General features: G+C 40.1%; 1 protein-coding gene across 1 annotated transcript; it reads left to right on the top strand.

The window, feature by feature from the left end:
• Window positions 1-269: 269 nt before the first annotated feature.
• Window positions 270-15,004, top strand: pcca (propionyl-CoA carboxylase subunit alpha). The gene is made up of 23 exons (XM_020103555.2): window positions 270-420; window positions 2,287-2,364; window positions 2,637-2,684; window positions 2,945-3,013; window positions 3,556-3,669; window positions 3,915-3,968; window positions 5,353-5,484; window positions 6,434-6,470; window positions 7,136-7,214; window positions 8,329-8,431; window positions 8,973-9,067; window positions 9,719-9,869; window positions 10,695-10,838; window positions 11,282-11,356; window positions 11,537-11,605; window positions 11,751-11,826; window positions 11,939-12,152; window positions 12,503-12,605; window positions 12,724-12,822; window positions 12,935-12,988; window positions 13,551-13,691; window positions 14,137-14,214; window positions 14,331-15,004. Exons 1-23 carry the CDS (start codon window positions 367-369, stop codon window positions 14,397-14,399), a joined length of 2,136 nt encoding a protein of 711 aa, XP_019959114.2. The 5' UTR covers window positions 270-366; the 3' UTR covers window positions 14,400-15,004.
• The last annotated feature ends 302 nt before the right edge of the window (window positions 15,005-15,306 follow it).

The following is a 15,306-nucleotide window of genomic DNA, read 5'->3' as shown; positions in this document are numbered from 1 at the left end:
TGATCAGGGTGGGGCAGACAAACAAACAGATGGGAAACTGGCAGGAACCATAGACACAAAAGATGCACACGATTTTGAAGCACAGACAAAGACACATAAAACATATCTGGAAGGATACCTAACCTAACCCTTATTATCACAAAAGAGATTCCAACCATTCTTCCAACAGAACGTAACCTTGCTTCTTGAAAGAGTGAACTTTATGGAGTTATTGGAATACTCTGAGGAACGATGGACGAAGTTTGTCAATAAAGTTGAGGTGAAAAAACGGGAGGGGGGGTACGCCTCCGTCTCTCCACCACTCTGGTCTCTGTAAAGCTCTGACGTCATGACGTCGTGGTGTTTGACCGTCACAGTCGGGGCAACATGGCGGCGCACAGCCTCTCTCCGTCTCTCAGCAGGCTGCTGTTCGCTGTGAAGGTGAGTCCGGCCCGTCCACACTGCACAACTATTGTAAATGTAGTGAGGGACATGAGCGCCATGAGCGTCAGCGACGTCTCACCTGCTCACGACGAGCAGCGCAGGCTCCTGGAGGGTGTTAGCGGGAGCCTGAGCACTGAGACCGAGCTCCCTCACAGGAGCCGCTGGAACACTGAGTACACACCGGCGGAGGTGTGGGAGAAGTTGTGGAGGACAAGTTAATGATGGCGTGAGGTGGTCAGTGGAGGGCAGGTGAAGCGTTGACGTTATCACAGACAGACAGACAGACAGAGAGAGAGGCAGTCAGAGAGACAGTCAGAAAGACAGACAGACAGAGAGAGAGAGAAAAGAGACATACAGACAGAGAGACAGACAGAGAGACAGTCAGAGAGAGAAAGAAAAGAGACATACAGACTGAGAGACAGACAGAGAGACAGACAGAGAGAGACAGACAGAGAGACAGACAGAGAGACAGTCAGAGAGACAGTCAGAAAGACAGACAGAGAGAGAAAAAAAAGACAGACATACAGACAGAGAAACAGACAGGGAGGTTGTCGGGCATGTGAAAGGTTCTATCAGTTGTGTCAGATATAATGTTTAACTGACCTGTGGGCCATCACTTAGTGCAAGGCCTGAGTTAAATTCACAAAACAATGTGAAACACATTTTTCTCTACCTGACATCGACTCAGTCGATCATTCACAAATGTATTTAATCCTGTAACTCTGTGACCGCCTTTTTGTGATACTTTGTTAGAACAACACAATATAAGATACTCCTTATATTTGCCATGTAAGAGGGCTGCAACAGCAAACAGTTATTTCAGACTATATTGGGACGAGCAGCACTGGTGACTTTTTAACTGGAAGAAACCTCTGGCAGAACCAAACTCAATGTGGGCGGCTATCTGCCCTGTTGCCCGATCAATTGGGGAGAGAAAAAGGAGAGGTGGGGTGTAGATTGAGGGGAACATCTGTTGTATCTGTTGTATTTAAGCTGTCAGACTGGTTTGATGATAAATATTGCATATGCTGATCATTTCCTCAAGGCTTTTACATTATATGTCATGTGTCTTGCATGTCACTCTAACAAGCTCTGCTGCAGTACTGATCAGTGACGCTGCAACACTGGTATTTACATTAAAGTGTTTTTACCTGCTCAGACCTGCCCAAGGTGTAATAAATCCTGAAGAACCCTTTCACATATGTTGAGCTTTACTTTTTATGCTGGTCCAGGTAGTCTTTGGTTTCCAATTCAAGCTCTCTGTTATACACACATGCAACTACATACCTAAAGGAAGTGCCAATGATCTGCTGATAGTTCTCCAACTGTATTGGACAGAAATCATTAGAAAACAGTGGATACCTGGATTGGTAAAAAATAATTAAACATTTTTAACATGGTTTGTAAAATGATTAGTTCTGAGATGAAGTGGTTGGACTGTAGTAGTAACAACACATAATACAGCAGCCGTAGTCTGATTAAAGTATGAATGAGCTGCGTTAAGTTCCACACAGTTTAATTTAAGGTTATGTTAATGTTCTAACACAGATTGTATAATGTGGAGGGTCATCATCTACTGTGTAAATGACCTGTGCTGTATCTGTTATTTGGTGTGGTGCACACATGATTTTATCAAAATGTACGGTCTGAACCGGCAGAAAACAAACGTTGTTCATTTTACATCATAGTTTAGTTTATGAAAGATGTGAAAATAGGAATTGATGAGCCAAGTCAGAAATGGAATGGATTAAATCTTAACGTATACTGCACCCTTACACATACAACTCAGCGCAACCTAAAGGTTACATAATAATGAATGAGAGAAATAATGTTGTAGCCTAATACTCTGTATGTGTTTTACAGTATGGCTCACTCCAGTCAAGATGTTGTGCAGTGCACAGTAAGACTCAATATTCCACTGTGTACAACCCCAGTGAAAAGGTAAGCCATAGCTCATATCTCTTCCTGCTTCTTGTTTGTCTGTAACCAACGATGTATTCAACAATCTGCTGTGGAAACTGAAAAAAACATTTCTGAATATAATCTTCGTAAGGCAATTATACATGAAGTTGCTAAGAAAGAATGTGATTGTGTGGAGCAAAATGAGTCGGGAGGGTATAAAAGTGTGTTTGTTAGTCTTCACATCGACACGGGTGGTGGAAAGAAAGTCCTTGTGTCAATGATAAACTGTGGCAATCTGTTTCCCTCCACAGACATTTGATAAGATCCTCATCGCCAACAGAGGAGAGATTGCTTGCAGAGTAAGACTGTTAAACAGAAATATATGTAAATGAAACCGAGCTGATATTGTTATACACATGAAGACACACTCTCACCCTGAATTTTCACCTCACACCACCTCAGAAGAAAGAGCCGTCTCTGTTACTTTTTTCATGAATTTGTTAATTGTACATTTTCACCTTAACACATAGCCACCAGTAGCCAACAAAACAACTCAGAGCTGTAATTAGCATTAAAGGGAGAGTGGAGCATCGGTTTTAATGTTGTGTTTTTCCATCAGGTGATCAAGACGTGCAAGAAGATGGGCATCAAGACTGTAGCTGTCCACAGTGATGTAGACTCAAGTGCAGTGAGTCATAATCTTAATCCAGTGTTAAATTGAAGTCCAAAGATCCTTGCAGGTGGCTTTGGCCAAGTAGGTGAAGCTGTCTGTATACTGAGGGGTCCTAAATGTCTGCTGCACCAGAGAAATTAGAGAGTGGATACCTCAACCAAGCCGGATTGGACAAGTCATGTTGGCTATATACATGCTTACAGGGGGAATCTGGTGTTTTTCAACCTTTCCCCTAAATGTATAAATATGGGTGTGTAAATTAAAGGTTCTTACAAAACCTTTTGGATTAGGTTTGGCAGCCACGAAACAGCGGCAGTGGCTACAATGTAATCTTATGGGGCAACTGCAACAGTCGTCTAAATGATCACTGAAAGGGCTTTTTTTAACAATAAAAGGCTCAAGTTATGATTCTAAGTCTTTCCTAAGAGTCTTGCAACATTACACATGCCTCGCCCGATGAGAAGTTTGTGGTCAAAGTGTTTGTTTCAGTGCTGTGTGTAAAGTCACTTTGTACTGCTGAGATAACAGGATATAACATCATGTATGTGTGTATCTAGGTCCATGCCAAGATGGCTGATGAGGCAGTGTGTGTTGGTCCAGCCCCCACCAATAAGAGCTACCTGAACATGGATGCCATCATGGAGGCCATCAGAGTGACTGGAGCACAAGCTGTAAGCATATATTTAGCTGTTGTTATGTATGTCATGTGACAGAGGGCATGCAGGACATTCTGTGTACTTAAAACAAATGTTCATAGAGTAGCTCTGAACAGTGAACATCAGCTTTGTCAAGAGGTTCAGGAAATATACAGTTAGTAATCATTTGTGAACTTGTCTACAATATATCTGGTTATATAATCTCAAGGCTATAGCCGTGTGTTTTTTAATTCAAAGTTTGATTTCTTTTCTCCATGCAGGTTCATCCTGGTTATGGGTTTCTCTCTGAAAACAAAGAGTTTGCAAAGCGACTGGTGAGTTGAATCAGCCAAACATCAGCTCTCCCTCAACACACACAGTTTACTATGATGAGTTCATACATTAGGTAATGACAAACTTATGCTTAAAGGTACAGTGTGTAGAATTTTGTGATATTTATTGTTGAAATTGCATGTTGCAGCTGAACACCGCTCACTTCACCCTCATCTTCCAAACATGAAAAAGAAACTGTGGCCCTCAGTTGTCATAAAAACTCAAAAGGTGTTTAGTTTTTCCAGTCTGGACTAATGTAAAAAACATGATGGCCTCCATAGAGAGGGTCCCCGCTAGGGGTGGGCATTCTATTAAATTTTCTAAATCGATCATCGGGAGAATTAACGATCAATCATCGATTAATTTTTTATTTTTTTTATTAATTAAAATGCATTATTTAACTTTTTATATCTTAAAAATGCAACGAAAATACAAAATACAGCGTGTTTTTCCTGGATGAGATCTTTATTACGAGAAGAACTACTCTTGTGGCAGTTAAACTTACGTTCAATGGTTAGACTTGAAGATGTGCGCTGCGGTGCTCTAAAGCTGAGGAGCCTGCAGCTGCAAGCTGGCGCTCTTAAACACAATTGACCCTCATTTGTTCCAAAATATTAATAATAAAAAAAATCATGTTAAACAATAACTTAATCAAAAACATAACAATACTTAGGTCTGACAGGGGTCAGACGCGACCGTCAGTCCAGCTGCCGAAAACACCCGCTCTGAGCGGACTGAAGTTGCCGGGATGCATAGGTACCTCCGCGCATTATTCGCATTATTCGCATTATTCGCATTATTCAAGCATTTTATCGATTAAAAAATAACTAATCGACGAAATTCTTAACGATCAATTATTGATTTGTCGATTAATCATGCCCATCCCTAGTCCCCTCCATGTAAAAATAAAGTATTTGAATATAAAGAGCCTTTTTGGGGTAAAGAAAACTATAATTCATACAATTAAGATGAAATGAACTAGTGAAAACATCATGTATATTATTCTACATTAAATTTCTGCCAATATATTCCTTTCACCTAAATCTTACACACTGGACCTTTAATTCTGGACATTGTGATCAGGGCATAATCTCAAATCAAGGTTGGGAGGCAGATGAAAAGCTTTTTGTATCTAACATAACCAATATATTCTAGTTGGCCTTTATAAAACCACACCTCCTGTGAGGTTTGAGTAGTAAAATAAAAGTAAATGTGTCACTCTGAAAGAAAAAAGGTACATTTACCAAAATGCTGAACTATTGCTTTAAATGATCATGCTCAAATCTGACTGGCTGTTCCTGTTATTTAGTTGAATCTCTTAAAGAAGGGATAATGATTCAAGTACTAGATGCAAACACACTTATAATATCCTTATCTCTTCACCAGGCAGCAGAGGGCGTGGCATTCATTGGCCCAGACACCCATGCTATCCAGGCAATGGGGGACAAAATTGAGAGCAAGCTAATTGCTAAGGCTGCTAAGGTCAACACCATCCCAGGATTTGATGGAGTTGTCAAGGTAAGAGCACACATATACTGCATTGCATGTATGAAAGATGAGTATATTTTTAAATCAGCATGATTGTGTATGAACATTATAATGACCAATAACACAATATTGATTAGTTGTGTCCTGACAACATTTTTATGAGAAACTGCCATTTAAAAAAAACCTCTATACAAGCACATCATACCTATCTTGAGCATCATTCAGTCTCAGATGACTGTCTCCAATCCCAGCCAACCTAGCCAGCAGTTCAAACCATATGTGTGAGAGAAAGAGAAAATGAGTGCAGCTTTCCAGATTCACACTCAAGAGCGGTCACTGGTGGTGAGGGATCGCCCACCTTTGATTAAATGACTCACTGAGGGACTGTCTCCTGTGCAGTGGTGGGAGAGTCCAAAACTAGACAAGTTGCTCTGTCCTAACTAATTCATTTTCCAAATGTAACTTTTCTGTTATTTCTGTATTCTATTTCACGTACAACTATAGCGATCCAATCATACATGACTATGCAATGAGACTTGAATCAAGATTCATAACTGTCATAGTTGAAAGTTTTATTGATGGTATGGTCACATGCCAGTCACATCCTTTACCTCACAAACATGCTAGGTTCTTACTCCTGTCTCATTACTCCTCAGTGTAGAAACCTCGTGGTTATATTTGAAAACAACCTCCCTTTAAACAGCCACATCAAATATATCACACAGTTATGCTTCTTTCAATGCCAGATGATTTCTAAAATTAAGCCTTTTCTCTGTGCCAAAAACCCAAAAACAGACATTCATGCATTTATATAAACATAGTTAGATTATTGCAACTCCCTTTTCTCCATCTACAGATTTAGTGAATGGCAGTTCATTACTCATGTTCATAGTTAATACAAGTGGACCTACAGGTGAAGCATGGAAAAGGCAGATTATTGCCAGTGGTCAATTAAGTCATAACTCCTCTCCCCCCCCAGACTGCAGAGGAAGCTGTGAAGATTGCACAGGAAATTGGTAAGTCGTCACTTTTCTACACACTGCAAGTTTACAATATGTGTTACTGTGTGTGAATTGATCCATATTGAACCGTATCCATCTGTCTAGAGTTTGGTTGCCTTTTCCTTTGCTTTTTAATCAATTAATCTTTAATAAATATTCATTGGCAGTGAGATTCTGGCAGAAATATGGTTGGATTGCAAATACTCTTCTTGGCAAAAGGCTGGCCTGCCCCTGCTGCAAAAATTAAAAACCTAGAGGAAACATTTTAATCTCTTATGTGTTTTCTCAGAACTGTACTAAACTGTGTGGACTCAACAATTATGATGTTTGCGGTTCATTTTAATGTGTGCAGTCAAACAAGCTCTCTTTCTAGGCGCAGTGATGATGTTCTGACACAGAAAAAGAAGAGTTGTATAAATCAATAAAATTCCTCTGATGGTCTAAGTGAATTGTTTGGCTTTATATAACTCTGTGTGCTGGAAGTGCAGCTCTCTGACGCTAGTGTATATTAGCCAGTGTAAAATATATTTGGGAAGACTGACTAGTCTTATGTTCATGTTGCATCTCATTACTCAAGGTACTTGTAGTCATATTTGTGTTGTCAAACCAAGGTGAACATTTATGTTTTTCAAAAGCATCTTTACAATTGTGGTGTTGCTTTATTCTTGTGTTGTTGCTAGGCTACCCGGTGATGATCAAAGCCTCTGCAGGAGGAGGAGGGAAAGGAATGAGGATTTCTTGGAATGATGAGGAGACGAGGTATTTTATTCCTCTGTTTCTGTCACACCCTCTATGTATAATACCTAATAATCTTATTTTTTAACATCTATCAAGGAAAGCCATGTACAACAATCATGCATCACAGCTTATACAAAAGGTATGAAAGTTTTCAACGGTTACAATGTCTACTTCTTCAATGACTTTTGTAAAAATAACAAGAATACATCAACTTGAATAGGCATTGGTTAAGATAGTGTTGGTAACTTATATAACTTAAACATTAAATTACACTAAATAACACTAATAACACTAAAACAAACCTATTATATTGTAACAGAAGACACTGCTCTTGAAGGGCCTTAAATTGTGTTTTTCCCCATGAAGCAAATACATCTCCGAGTAACATCTAACACTTGGTGTCGTGCTTTAAGTTTGGCTGTCATGGGATTCATTAGGTCTAGCATTGGATGACCATTTTTGAGACCCACCTCAGATAAAATTGTAACGTTTTTAAGTTGATGCAACTCAGAGTCTGTGTTGAGGTATTACATGTGATTATCCAATATTCTTAAAAAATAATGCTTGATATTGTTTATGTTTCATATAAATCAACAGAAAATTCTCTGTCTTAATTCGTCTATTAATTTGCTGTCTTTGTTTCCAAATTCATAATAATCTTTTATTTCATTATTTCAAATCAATTCTGTTTGCCAAATTCTGGACACATCTCAAGCAATGTAAAAGAAAGCAGGATGCACCTTCCACAATTTGTTGCAAAGTAAAATTCTAAAAACATATTTTCACTTTAGTGTAACCTGGTTTTATCCATTTAACATTATATCTACCTTACAGTAAAGGGGAAAAGTGGTCTGAATTCTTACTGATGTCACTGTTTTTTTATTACAGCTAATGCAACTGGTTACTACTAGTCTTCCTTTAGTATTCTTAAGGTTTTACATCACATGCTTCAAAACACAATTACTATTAAAATTCTTAAAATTTGAACTTAAATCTACTTCATCTCCCTGAATTTCTGCCTCACTGTCTCCTCCTACTGCTTAGATGTTCCTACAGGCCAATGCTTGTTTCTGCAGCATTTATAACTGCTGCAATTTGTGTGTGCATGTGTCTGTGCGTGCGTCTGTCTTTGCAGGGAGGGTTTCCGGTTCTCATCCCAGGAGGCAGCATCCAGCTTTGGAGACGACAGGTTGCTCATTGAGAAGTACATAGACAACCCCAGACATATAGAGATACAGGTATAAGACACATGCACACATGTCATATAATGCACACACAGCATGAGAGGGGACTCAGTCGGCCATTTGAATGCTCAGTAATAGATTAATCATTTATTAAAATTATTTTACAAACTAAGCGTCAGTTCTTTTTCTTGTTCTGTCTGAGAACACGTGAAAACTCATGGACATCTAGGATGGATCCAAAGTATATGAACCTTATGAGATGGAGCAAGTCACGTATTCATTACAGCTCAAACAACCACATTTTATATGAATCAGTCCAACGTGATTCGTTAAGCCCTTTTCATTGAGGTTACAGTGCAGTTTATTGATTCACAGATGTCTGATAAAAAGAAAAAACAAGGGCAGACCAGAAAAGAACTGAATAAATACTAGATTGCAAGAAAAATAGGTAACATAGCCTTAGTTTTTATTTTCGTGACAGAATTCCTGTGAAATTTGGTAAAGTGAGAGAATGTAGTGACAAAAATGACAAAACAAATTGCTGATGTTTGTTCTTCTCAAGAAAGAGCTAGCAAACATTGTGGGCTTTTTACAGGTGCTGGCTGATAAACATGGTAACGCTCTGTGGCTGAATGAGAGGGAGTGCTCTATTCAGAGGAGAAACCAGAAGGTGGTGGAGGAGGCTCCCAGGTTAGTGACACACACTGTCTGCTCTTGGCCACTGTTTGTTTGAATTCAACAAGGGCAAATGGCTTTTACAAAAGACGTGTAAAAAAAAAATGCATGGAAAACTAATGATAACTTGAATGAGGTGGAAATGTAGACCAGAGGTTTCAATATATATCATTGTTTCTGTGCTATGCTGCAACCTGCAGCTCTCATGTTCTTCAGGAGCGTAGCTAAAGCGAAACTCTGACATATTGTACTTTTCTTGAACAGCTTAGCCAGCATGTTAGACACCTGTTGTTATCACTGCTGGATGTCCTAATGTCTCTGTGACATCATGAGTTTGGGTTATCTGTTCATCTGTCTCATTTGGCTGTGGCTCTGGAGATAGAGCACGTTGTCCTCCAACCAGACTCAGTGGTTTCGATTCCAATCATCGCTTCGCATGAATAATCAGGTGCACTGTGTTCCTAATAAAGTGCTCAGCAAGTCTACTGTGTTTATCTTAGCACCCTGGCCACCTGCACAATGATCAGCACCAAAGATATGGGGTTAAATATACACGTTGTATTAATGCATTTTTAAAAAGATAAATGGTTTTGTTGTAAAGCTATGGAGTTAGCTTTTAGACTCCATTCACATCACTGAGTCTGTCCTGTGTTGTGTCTTAACCAGCACTTTCCTGGACCCAGTGACACGGCGGGCGATGGGTGAGCAGGCAGTGCAGCTGGCCAAGGCAGTGGCGTACTCGTCTGCTGGCACTGTGGAGTTCCTGGTGGATTCTAAAAAGAACTTCTTCTTCCTGGAGATGAACACAAGACTACAGGTCAATCTAGAGCTGTCTGTCTGTCAGTCAGTCTGTCTGTGTGTCTGTCTGTCTGTGTATACATGTGGACTATAGTTGGGTTTAAATTCTCCTTTTAATTAGGGTTCCTTCCAGCCCAAAGGGAGAGAACCATAATGTTTGTTTTGTCATTTTAGTTTGTCTGAGTTTTGTTTGTTTGTTAGATTGTTAGCAGGATTACACACTTTCTTTGTTTTTTGTGAATATGGGCAATACAAATAAAATTTGATTGATTGATTAACATTGTTAGATATTTTTTTTTAATTTGTATTGATTTCTAAGAGAATAATTCATGGATCTTAGACATGAGAGATCAGAAATGTTAAGATGACTCATATTTATTTTTGAGTGTGTGCAATTTGGTGCAGACCCAAATAAAAAATCTAGTGAATTTAAATGTGGTTTCATAAGGGGACTGTGGGGCCTTGGTGTAGGTATGCACTCTACTGAGTGACATTTCCAGTTGATGTTGATATTATTGTTGCTGTTTGAATCTAAGAGCAGTGATGGCCCAGCTGTCTACCATAAGACATTTAACAACAGGTTATATAAAATGGTATGTAAAGATTGTTTTGAAGCATTTTCTTTCTTTTCACAGCTGTGGTGTGGAATATAATCTTAAATCTACGTACAGGTTTTTATCAGAGCTTTTAACTCCAGTTCAGTCATCATTAGTGCAAGGAGTTTGACTACACCCATAAATAACCATCTCAATGAAAACTGAGCAAACTCTACCTGCTGATGAAGAAACACACTGCTATATGCTAACAGAAACCAGTATCTTCTGTTTTTAACCTTTGACCCCAGGTGGAACATCCAATCACAGAATGCATTACTGGCCTGGACCTGGTGGAGCAGATGATCAGGGTCGCCAAGGGTTACCAGCTGCAGCACAAACAGGAAGACATCCCAATAAACGGCTGGGCTATAGAGAGTCGCGTCTACGCAGAGGTACATCCTGCTGGATTTATTTCCCTAAAGCTGCTTTTAGACATTCACTGAACTCTGGATAATCTGGGGGGGGCTGTATGTAAGATGGCAAATGTTGGACTGGAGCTTCTGGACTTTCTTCAGAGGTTCTCCTGCCAGTCCCCCAGTAAAAACTCTAGATGATATCCATGTGAACCTGTGGAACCCGGATGGAAAAGTGGGTGACACGTAGAAACGTACATCGACAAAGGTTTTGAGAGCTTTCGTGATTAGGGCCGAAACCGGTGTGGATGTGCTGTTAACAAAAACATGTGATCTCTGCAGTAGAATGACTATGTCCCATCCTGCCTCTGCACCACCACCTTACCTGAACGAAACCTGAGATTTCTGTTGCTGGGAACTCATCTGAGCAGTGACTGTATTTTCCATTGATCCATCTGTTTTACTCTGCTTTACTCTGGTAGGATCCTTACAAGTCTTTTGGTCTTCCCTCCATCGGACGCTTGTCCCAATACCAAGAGCCACTCAATCTCAGCAATGTAAGTGTGAATGAGAGAGACTCATAATTATGTCATCTTTTATAACAAAGTAGAGCTGCATTAGAGAAGATCATTTAAGAAAAAGTTTCTCTTCACACACAATCCACCCAAATGTCCATGAGAGACAAGCACCTGTCCTGGTAATATTAACACTTTCTTTTCTGTCCCTCGTCCTGTCAGGTCCGTGTAGACAGTGGTATTCAGGAGGGCAGTGACATCAGCATCTACTATGATCCCATGATCTCTAAGGTCAGTGGAGAAGTGATGGTTTTGATTTGGAAATGGTGTGTTTCATATCTTTAGAAACATGTTGTCACAACAAGAAAGCAGGCGCAGAAAGCTGCTGCACAGAGTTCATGGTTCTGTAATAATTTCCTGTGGTATCTGTTTGTAGTTGGTTACTTATGGAGCGACGCGAGCGGAAGCTCTTGCCAAGATGGAAGATGCACTGGATAACTATGTTATCAGAGGTACACCAACTAATGTTTATAGTAAACATTCGCTGACTCCACAGATTTAAAGTCACGTTTTAATTGGACCAATGTTTCCTTTGTTGTTGTTTGTCATGTGTCCTCTCTCCAGGTGTGACCCACAACATTCCTCTCCTGCGGGAAATCATCACCCACCCTCGCTTTATCTCTGGGGACATAAGCACTAACTTTCTGCCGGAGGTTTATCCTGACGGCTTCAATGGTCACCAGCTGGAGGTGGATAACCGCAGGGAGCTGCTGGCCTCGGCAGCGGCGCTCCACATCACCGCTCAGCTCCGTTCACAGAAGGTCCTGGGCAACTTAAGGTGAGGACACTCGGAAAGCTTCATGTCAGTGTGCTGCACACCGCCCCAACCATCACTCATTTTCTAAAATATGCAGTGTATAGGTCGTTGTTGAGCACACAAGAATAAATCTGATATTTACCATTGGTTATGTCTTAAGAGATGATCAACATTTCACAGTACCACCTCAATACTAGAAACATATTTAAACACCTTTGGGTGACACAGTTGACAAGTTGGAACTATAAAATGTCGTCCCTGTGATGATGAGCCATCTATGTGGTATAAATCAAGTGGATGGGTCTCCAGAGGAAGGAGGAGCTCAGATGCTTTGGCACTTATGAATTTAAATGGACATGTGTGTTTTGCAGAGTTTCCTCCACCCCTGTGGAATGTAACCACTGGGAGCTGTGTGTGGAGCTGGGGGAGGGAATCCATGCCATGGAGGTGACCAAATCCGGAAATGTTTATACTGTGAGTATTTAATGTGCATCCATGAACAAATGAAACACATCAGCATCTAACAAAGTGACTCTAATGATCTCTTATGACTATAAGGAAACTTAAGAACAAAACAATGTGTGTCATTCAGGTAGAGGTGGATGGAGGAACAATGGAAGTCAGTGGACAGTGGAACCTGGCCTCCCCACTGCTGCCAATCACCATCAATGGCACACAGAGAATGCTCCAGGTAACACACACACACACTCACACAGGCAGATTGGTTGTTAATTACATCTTGTGTGGTTGGCCTCGATGATCTGTGGTAATCACTACAGATGATATTTTGTCCTGTGTTTTAGTGTCTGTCCAGAGATGCCTCTGGAAGGATTGTCCTACAGTACCTGGGCACATCGGTATGTTTCCTTACATGCACATCATCACACAGACTTTGCGATGAGGAGAATGTTGCCATACAGCGACAGTGAGGACTATATTATATACTAAATTCTAAACTGGTAAAATAGTAAATGGTTGGCATTTATATATAAAGCTTTACTAGTCTTGATGACCACTCAAAGCTCTTTACAGTTTTACATTCACACACATTCATACAGTGCATCTTTGTGCAGCTCATTCTCTTTCATAGATCACTCATACAATCTGTAAAATAGTACTTGTGTATAGTCATATACTAACAAAATAACATCAAACTAAGTGTCTGGTCAGTTTATTCCATATGGTCCAGATTTATTTACTGTTAGCACCCAGTCAAGACCATCCATCCCTTAGAATTTTTATTTTCAAACGTATTCCTCAGATCCAAACAACAGTGAGATCAAGTGACGGTGCACTAGAACTTTTATCAACTTATTTTCACACATGCAGGTGTAAAGACCATAGCTATGCTCTTTATTTAATCAGTGCAGCACAAATCTCCTCTGTCCTGTGTTAATCATGCCGTGTTTCTTTGTGTAGTTTCAGCTGCGCGTTCTGTCCAAGTTGGCAGCAGAGTTGAACTCGTTCATGCCAGAGAAGGTTCCAGAAGACACCAGCAGCATCCTACGTTCACCGATGCCAGGCACAATTGTGGCTGTGTCTGTCAAGCCTGGAGATACGGTAACACATCCCAATATGTAGAGGTTTACTACAACACCTACACTTACTCTTACTTAGCTGTCTGGGGTATGTTAATCGTAGGGTTGTCAAAGCACCACAAACAAAAATCGACAGATGAGTCAGAGAAAAGTGGACTACACGTTAGTGAAAACACTCATGCACTTCTCATATTTTGCCTGATGAAGGTCAATTTATGACAAATGTATCACTGCAGGTACGGTTTCAATAATTGTAAGGCTGTCACAAGGTTTTCAGATTCTCACTAAATGATTATCGTGGCCAAAATAACTCACAGTAATGTCTATTTAAAAGGATTTTGCTCAAAATACAAAATATTAACATCATTATTATCATTATTATTTGTATTAGTAGAATTAAATGAAAATTGTATTTGGCCTGCCATAGTTTCACATGTGAATTTCCCTCATTTAAAACGTGTGTGTAGGTTGCAGAAGGTCAGGAGATCTGTGTGATTGAAGCCATGAAGATGCAGAACAGTTTGACTGCCGTCAAGCAAGCAAAGGTAACAGTTTACAATTCTGACAGTGACAACTAGATTTTTACTACTACTATTACTAAAATAGCACAAAATGAACAAACAGCACCCTTAATGTTTGTGTGTTTCCTGCTGTGTTCCAGGTTAAAAGTGTCCACTGTAAACCGGGGGAGACAGTGGGAGAGGGAGATCTGCTCGTTGAGCTGGAATAAAATTTTTGACCTTAGGATGTGAGACATCAGCACCAGAATGAGCCTTACTCCTTCATGTCCACAGAGAAGATCCACGTTGGCAAACAGACTGGACAATATCAGATGCTGGATTTGGTTTTGCCTGTGGTCAGTCTCCATTGTGGCCCCCCAACAGTAGTTTCCCTGACGGTGACTCCGTTATCTGCAGTGCAAAACTGCTCTTCCATGTTAGACATGCAACTTTCTCCTCGTGTGAACCTTTCTATAATGTCTGCACATATTGTTTTTTAGACCTGACTTTCCTTTTTTTTTTCTAAAGGGTCAGTTCACCTACATAAAACCCCCTTCATCATTTTGTGTCCCAAGATTTTGAGACAGGTTACAGCCACTTAACTCAATGGGAATGGACCCTTTTCAAATGTTATTTTTCAGATAAGATCAACAAAAAGAAAATTGAATTCACCTCTATTGAGCTGGATTGCAGCAGAAATGTCAGATCAGAACCTCACAGGAGAAAACCAAGACAATGTAGTTTGATTATATTCAACATCTATTGTAATTTAGTTAAACTGACACTAAAACACTATATCCAACAAATAAAGTGCTCCTTCTTTTCACAACTCCAACTGGGACTGATCTGTGTGGCTGTATCAGAAACAACAGTTAAAATTAGAAGAGGTAACAGTGTGACTGACAGAGCAGATGGTGCTAAATGTCTGTTCTGAATGACTGATAGGACTCAGAAGTGAGCACCAGTTTTCACCTACAGATGGTGGCAGAGGAGAAACTGAATGCATCAAGAAAGAAATGTGAGGAGCTCTGGTGGCTGAGCTCTGCTTGGGTGGAGGTGAAGGCTCGTGCCATGGTTTGGATCCAAAGGCTCACAAAAAAATGAGTTCAAAACTTCAAACCCAATGGTTTTGTTGCC

Source organism: Paralichthys olivaceus, chromosome 14 (assembly GCF_024713975.1).
Source record: "Paralichthys olivaceus isolate ysfri-2021 chromosome 14, ASM2471397v2, whole genome shotgun sequence".
Classification (NCBI taxonomy): Eukaryota; Metazoa; Chordata; class Actinopteri; order Pleuronectiformes; family Paralichthyidae; genus Paralichthys; species Paralichthys olivaceus.
This window is presented reverse-complemented; position numbering and strand designations above follow the sequence as displayed.

What these genes read in the sequence shown, in the direction of transcription:
- pcca (XM_020103555.2), top strand. Translation starts at nt 367, where the DNA reads ATGGCGGCGCACAGCCTCTCTCCGTCTCTCAGCAGGCTGCTGTTCGCT. An exon ending in TGTACAACCCCAGTGAAAAG is followed by an intron (nt 2,365 to 2,636) that starts GTAAGCCATAGC and finishes TTCCCTCCACAG; the next exon opens with ACATTTGATAAGATCCTCAT. An exon ending in AATCCGGAAATGTTTATACT is followed by an intron (nt 12,606 to 12,723) that starts GTGAGTATTTAA and finishes TGTGTCATTCAG; the next exon opens with GTAGAGGTGGATGGAGGAAC.